Source organism: Drosophila montana, unplaced genomic scaffold, assembly GCF_035044405.1.
Source record: "Drosophila montana isolate Dmon_TW-CO22-7 unplaced genomic scaffold, ASM3504440v1 contig_3657_1, whole genome shotgun sequence".
NCBI lineage: Eukaryota > Metazoa > Arthropoda > Insecta > Diptera > Drosophilidae > Drosophila > Drosophila montana.
This window is the reverse complement of record NW_026998542.1, coordinates 107,101-114,610: the sequence shown is the minus strand read 5'-3', so window position 1 is coordinate 114,610 and position 7,510 is coordinate 107,101. Positions and strand designations below refer to the sequence as shown.

General features: G+C 45.6%; 1 protein-coding gene across 1 annotated transcript; it reads left to right on the top strand.

Moving 5' to 3' along the window:
* The first annotated feature begins 4,094 nt into the window (after positions 1 to 4,094).
* Rab32 (RAS oncogene family member Rab32) lies at positions 4,095 to 7,424 on the top strand. Its single transcript, XM_064692849.1, has 4 exons — positions 4,095 to 5,732; positions 5,954 to 6,352; positions 6,411 to 6,554; positions 6,624 to 7,424. The coding sequence occupies exons 1-4, from the start codon at positions 4,224 to 4,226 to the stop codon at positions 6,729 to 6,731; spliced, it is 2,160 nt and encodes a 719-aa protein (XP_064548919.1). The 5' UTR covers positions 4,095 to 4,223; the 3' UTR covers positions 6,732 to 7,424.
* The last annotated feature ends 86 nt before the right edge of the window (positions 7,425 to 7,510 follow it).

Here is a 7,510-nt window from a genome sequence, read left to right as displayed (position 1 = left end):
GATACAGATACAGATACAGATACAGATACAGATACAGATACAGATACAGATACAGATACAGATACAGATACAGATACAGATACAGATACAGATACAGATACAGATACAGATACAGATACAGATACAGATACAGATACAGATACAGATACAGATACAGATACAGATACAGATACAGATACAGATACAGATACAGATACAGATACAGATACAGATACAGATACAGATACAGATACAGATACAGATACAGATACAGATACAGATACAGATACAGATACAGATACAGATACAGATACAGATACAGATACAGATACAGATACAGATACAGATACAGATACAGATACAGATACAGATACAGATACAGATACAGATACAGATACAGATACAGATACAGATACAGATACAGATACAGATACAGATACAGATACAGATACAGATACAGATACAGATACAGATACAGATACAGATACAGATACAGATACAGATACAGATACAGATACAGATACAGATACAGATACAGATACAGATACAGATACAGATACAGATACAGATACAGATACAGATACAGATACAGATACAGATACAGATACAGATACAGATACAGATACAGATACAGATACAGATACAGATACAGATACAGATACAGATACAGATACAGATACAGATACAGATACAGATACAGATACAGATACAGATACAGATACAGATACAGATACAGATACAGATACAGATACAGATACAGATACAGATACAGATACAGATACAGATACAGATACAGATACAGATACAGATACAGATACAGATACAGATACAGATACAGATACAGATACAGATACAGATACAGATACAGATACAGATACAGATACAGATACAGATACAGATACAGATACAGATACAGATACAGATACAGATACAGATACAGATACAGATACAGATACAGATACAGATACAGATACAGATACAGATACAGATACAGATACAGATACAGATACAGATACAGATACAGATACAGATACAGATACAGATACAGATACAGATACAGATACAGATACAGATACAGATACAGATACAGATACAGATACAGATACAGATACAGATACAGATACAGATACATATACAACTTCTCTTTTAATAATAATAAATTATAATATATAAAATCATATATTAGCTATATTTTCTCTATAAAAAGCCAACTAATTCAACTAGAGAAATTTAATGTTTTTAAGCATTGCATATTTTTTCCAACACTTAACAAAAGTGTTGCATACTTTCGTGGCATACAGAAAATTGCCTATATAGAAAATTGAATTTCCCCTTGAGTAAAGTGTTATTTATTTGTGCTTGCAACTTGCATAACCACGCCCACTAATATTACGCCCACAGGCCAAATGCTTGCGTGCAGCATGCAAAAAAACAACAACAAACAACAAAGTACTCAGAATGTGTTTGCTGCAGCTTGGGGAATTGAGCGGCTTCTTTTAGGCAGGCATATGAAACTATTTTCGTGATTTAGCTGAAAATTTGGGAAAATAACAAAGAGCTTTAATACACCTCGTGACCTGTGACCTGCTTGCCACAAGCTATCTAATGCCATGTTTCTCCTAGCCGGGCTCCACTTTCGGCCTTCCACATTGACGCCCCGGGCATATCCGTGCGGCTTTTGTCTGGAATGGGGTCGTTGGTAATTGCAACGCTTAAGCGAAATGCTTTAAATGCCCGCTTACCCCTTGCCCTGTCTTGGCCTCAGTTGACTTACTTTGCCCTTTGTCGATTGCGTGCAAACATTTGCACGAGCACAAAAGAATTTCTGGTTTAGTCGAAAGTGAATTTCGAATGCCTATCGTAAAATTCTGAGGTGAAACAGCACGTGTCTCTGGAAATTCCTATTAAATCTGTCTAAAGAGTAAACACAAGTTAACAAAAGGCGTAAAAAAGGGTTATGCATACGTGTAAAGCTTTAAAGGGGCTTAAAAGTTGATGAAAATGTTAAATGTATAAAAAGAAGGCGAAGAAAATATATATAAGGCAGCTTTCTCTTCCCCCTCCCTATCTCTCTCTCTCTCCCTCTCTCTCGCTCTCTCTCCTTCTCTCTCGCTCTCGCTCTCTATATATGCTCCCCTCTCTACCCTCTCTGTATATCTCTCCTATTTTTCCGGCTCAATCAAATGTATTAAATGGTTTAGCTTACACTTCCCGCAACTTGGTTTATTTAAACGTAACGCATTTTTAAATTTTGCTGAAGCGCCTTCCTATGCGATTCTCATAATTTCATGTAGGGCCTGCGCGTTTTGCTGTGATTTTAGTCAAGTGTGTTTGTGTATATAAATGTGTTATTGTGAGTTGGATTCGTTTGTGTGTGTAATTGTGAAAGGTATTATAAACTCTCTCTATCTACTATATCTCTCTCTCTCTTTCTGTCTCTCTCTTTCTGTCTCTCTCTTACTTTATCGTCTCTCTCTTTCGTCTGTCTCTCTCTCTTTCGCCTCTCTCTCTCTCTCTCTCTTTCGTCTCTCTCTCTCTCGCTCTCTCTCTCTCGCTCTCTCTCTCTCGCTCTCTCTCTTTCACTCTCTCTATCCCTCTCTTTAGTTTCTCTCTCTCTGCCTCTCTATCTTTCTCATTTTGTCGTCTCTCTCCCTCCCTCTCTTTCTTGTCTCTCTCTCTCTCTCTCTCTTTCGTCTCTGTCTCTCTCTCTCTCTTTCGTCTCACTCTCTCTATTTCGTCTCTCTCTCTCTCTCTCTCTAACGTATCTCTCTCTCTCTCTCTCTTTCGTCTCTCTCTCTCTTTCTCCTTCTCTCTCTCTCTCTCCTTCTCTCTTATTAGTCTAGCCACCCTCTCGTTTTTTTTTTAACTCTCTATCTTTTTCTCTGTGTGTAATCTCATCCTCTCCTAGCTTTCACACTGCATATTTCGCACTACTCTGCTCTTTTAAAGAATTCAAGTAATGCCGTCAGATTTAATATTATTTTTAAAAAGTCAACTAGGGGGGTAACATAACATATTCTAATTGTCTTGCAGTTCCCCATCAAAAGCTTCAGTTGAGTTGTGCATAAACAGTTTGTTACAAATTGGAGCACATTTTGCATATTCCTGCATTGATTATGGAAATGGGAATGCGCCGAGAATAGTTTTCCCCATTTTACTTTTAATGAGATAGCTCTGGAATATATAATATATTCGAATAGAATATGGAATGCTGATAAAGAGTCTTCTCAGAGGGAAAACCGCAAAATGTCTGTGTGACAAGTGCGGGCGCAGATCTGGCAATGATATAGCCTCCACTTGGTTATATTTAGACTGCTCCAAATTGAGCGTGGCGCAGCTTTGGGTTACGTGAGATTCGCAATGACATCAGGCTTTATCTTCCGCATGCTCTCCCGCTTCCACAGAGCGAAACTAGTCTAATGCCCGCGTAATTGTATATACATATGTGTGCGATATGTCTTTATTGTGGCTTACCACGACGTTTTGCAATAAACGTAATTCTATATGCAAATGCATGCGAGCCCAATCCGACCAGCGAACCGCCTTACCACCCACCCAGCTTTGAGATTCTTGAGCGACTCTTTCGACAAATCCTCAGCTGTTGTAAAAGGAAGCCCGCGAAGTGCGTGTCAATGCATTTTTGCTGCCTCAATGGGCTTTGTACACGGTCAGGTCTGGCCCGAGGAACACCTCCGCAGTTAGTTGGCCCTCACGCCTGATTGACGCACAGATTCCGCTCGGACCTTGAGCCGAATGTTACACTTGGCGGCTATTTTGGAGCAAGTACGTCAGCGAGAGTGGAGACGCATTCATTGCATGCAGCTGCAGCTGGTCAAGAGGCGAATGCGAATAAAGCCGCCGGCTTTGTGCACCAAAATTGATTGATAAGCGACTGTTCCAAGACTGAGCCGGCGCATTCAGTTAACGCAGCTCTCACGCTAGGCAAGTGCTGCTGCTGCTGCCAGTGTTGGTAAGCGTTTCGTCTCTTTTTTTGAGCTAGGTAATCTAAAACCATTTTGGGGGCTCACCACAGCCAAGGGGGGGTCGGTTGCCCTCTGAGGCGTTAAACAAATTTATATAAACCCAGACGGCGGCAATGCGAATTTCAGTGCGCGTTCGTTAAATGCTCGTTGCGGTCGCTTAATCCGTTGCTATTCCAAGGTGCTGCAAAGGATCTCCAGGTTAACTGATCCATGGCTCCAACTTGCTCCGCTTGCTGAAATTCCAATCGAAGCGCTTGTAATATGCAAAACGCTGACAACGAGGCGAGCACAAGCAAAGCGTCCAAAGCAGAGCAGGAGCAACTGCAGCAGGAGCAGCAGCAGGAGCAGCAGGAGAAGGAGGATCAGCAGGAGGAGGAGGAACAGTTCCCAGCAAAGATCAAAGCACGTTCGCGCTTCTCGGCCGCCTTTCGCAGTCTGTCCAAGACCAGCAAAAAGCCGAGCAAGAATTTAGCCAAGCAGAAGCCACGCAGCGCGGAGCAGCTGGCGGAGAATTTGAGCAGCAACGAGAGCGTACCAAAAGGCGATCCAAAGAAGCAGAGCCTCACGAGGCGCCTGCTGCTGGGCAGCCTCAGGCCCAAGACCAAAGTGCGACCGCACAGCGATGAGCTCAGCCTGAGAAGAAGCAGCAGCAGCGGCAGCAGGGAGCGCGGACTGGGATTGGAGGGAAGTGGAGCCAACACGCTGCAGATAACCATCAGCGGCAAGAAAGTCGAGACGCTGGCCAAAGGCAAAGGCAAAAAGAGCACGAGCGCAGTCAGCGAAACGGATTACCTGAACCCGACACCAGCAGAGACAGCAGCAGCAATTGGAGCAGCAACTGGAGCAACTGCAGCAGCGAGTGTTGAGAGAACGACAACAACGTTGACCACAAAAGACACGACGAGTCGCACGACTAAGCTAATTGTAGCCAAGGTATCCAAAGAGGCAACTGCTCAGCAGCAGCAGAAGAAGAAGCAGCAGCTGAGAGAAGCAACAACGGAGGAGAAAATCGTTATCACGGAGAGCAGGCGCGATACGCCGCCGCGCGAACGAGCGCCCGCAAAGCCGAGCCGGGCGAGCGGCAGCAATCATCAGTACGCCAGCAGCAGCGGACCAGAGCGCATCACTAGCACCAGCCTGAGCAGCCGCAAGGAGCGGGCATTGATGCAACAACAGCAGCGCGGACAACGCCTGACACGCAACGGCACAACGGCTGCCATCGCAACAGCCAAGCAGGCGCTCGAGACGCCGACCAGCCCAGAACCCGAATCCCTACCCGTGCTGCCTACCACTGCGCCACCTCCGCTGCCAGCGGGGTCACCACCAGCGGTCAGTCTGAGCGACGTGGAGGAGCAAGCGGACGCCGTTTCGCTAGCGGAGAGCGCACAGACCACATCCAACCAGGACACAGTCGCCCCACCAGTGGTCCGCTTTGCCGTTGGCAGCGCCGTCCGTTCGCCCGTGGACGCGTATGAGGCTGCCTTGGCCGCCGCCGCCGTCGCCGCCACACAGCAGCCCAGCTCCAGCGAAGAGCCAAGTGATTCCAGTTTGCGCCGGCTCAGCTTTAAGCAGCAGCAGCCACAATTTGCGCTCAGCGATCACGACAGCATTGAGGGCAGGCGGGAAACGCTGCGCTATCAGTCGGTGGCCAGTGAGTACTCCAACGAGGACACCCAATCGGAGCAGGAGCAGGAGCAGGAGGAGGAACTGGAGCAGTCCAAGCCCATGCCGGCCTTCGGTGATTTGACCATGGATCAGGAAATGGAACCGGTAAGGTCTTGCGTCCAATCTCTGTCGCCGTCGCAGTCGCCGTCGCAGTCGCAGTTGCTGTCGCATTTAAGAAGCCGCACAAGTGATTGCCCCCGTCAGGCGATACCTCAACCCGACCACCCCCTCTCTCCCCCGTCTCTCTCTCTTTGTGTGTGTCATTCAACTAGTCTAACCACAGCTATTGATTCCATCTCTCCCTCTCTCTGTCTCTCTCTTTCCAGACCATCATGTCTGCGGCGAGCGGCGAGAAGCGCGAACATCTGTACAAGATTCTAGTCATCGGGGAGCTGGGCACTGGCAAGACGTCCTTCATCAAGCGCTATGTCCATCAGTTCTTCAGCCAGAATTATCGCGCCACCATTGGCGTCGACTTCGCCCTCAAGGTGCTCCACTGGGACGCCAATACGATAGTCCGTCTGCAGCTCTGGGACATAGCCGGACAGGAGCGTTTCGGGAATATGACGCGAGTCTACTACAAGGAGGCCGTCGGCGCCTTTATTGTGTTCGATGTGACGCGCAGCGGCACCTTCGATTGCGTCAGCAAGTGGAAGGAGGATCTGGACTCGAAGGTCCAGCTGCCCGATGGCAGTCCCATACCCTGCATACTGCTGGCCAACAAGGTAAATGGAGAGAGAACAGCTTCACATACGATCAAACTATAATCCCATCCCATTGCAGTGCGACCAGGAGAAACAGGGCATTGTCACGCAGCCGGAGCGCATGGATGAGTATGTGCGGGAGAATGGATTCGCCGGCTGGTTCGAGACCTCCGCCAAGGAGAACATCAACATCGACGAGGCCGCACGCGCTTTGGTGAATAAGGTGAGTCAAGACTCTCTCTCTCTCTATAGAGATTGTATATCAGCTAATCTCTAATTCCCGATCCTCCAGATACTCATCAATGACAAACTGATAACTGCCGATGCAAACGATGACGAGAAATTCAATCTGAGTGCGGCAGATGCCAGCGCCGATGCCAAGAACAAATGCTCCTGCTGACCTGCCTGCTGCTCATCCGATCTGGCCAAGCATTATAGCAATCAATTTGGACACACACACACACTTACACATACACACGAAAGTCTGAGCGCGAACCAGTTCCATGTGCTTGTGATGCTTGTGGATATAAAAGATAAAGATAACTATGCTTAGGTTCTTTTGTAAAGTGTGTCTAAGACTTAGCCCTCATCTTATCATTGTCAACATTTTTCCGTCATTTAATCATTTACGCACTCTGCATGTGAGATATGCCATCACCTGGCTATAAAATCAACCCACGCGCCTTATATTGTTCCAACTGGAACGATACGAAGTTCCAGTTGGAACGGGAGCAGTGCGTGCCCATAAGATTATCTACATATATTTTATCACACTATACACACACATATATCTATATATACTAGAGCTCAGTTTGAGATAATGCAGCATCATTTGTGTAAAATACGAATCGTCGTCCAATTGTTTTAATTGTTTGTTTTGCTTTTGTTACTGTGAGATTTTTATCTTGAATTTTTATACATACGTAGACACACACACACACACACATACTTGCATACATAAATACATAAACTCTGCCATCTTTATTTGCATTTAGATAAAAGTACGTTTTATGCAACACAGATTACAGCAGAAACACATTTATATCTGCACGCAATCAAATAAACTTTTTAATTATAGTTAAGCCAAATCAAAGTGAGTTTTATTGTTTAAAAAATAAGGTCTGTAAACTCATATATAAGACTTAGCGAGACTCGCTACAATGTTGCAAATTAATTTGA

Coding starts and splice junctions, on each gene's coding strand:
- Rab32 (XM_064692849.1), top strand. CDS start 4,224: ATGCAAAACGCTGACAACGAGGCGAGCACAAGCAAAGCGTCCAAAGCA. Junction 5,733..5,953: donor TGGATCAGGAAATGGAACCG/GTAAGGTCTTGC, acceptor CTCTCTTTCCAG/ACCATCATGTCTGCGGCGAG. Junction 6,555..6,623: donor CACGCGCTTTGGTGAATAAG/GTGAGTCAAGAC, acceptor CCGATCCTCCAG/ATACTCATCAATGACAAACT.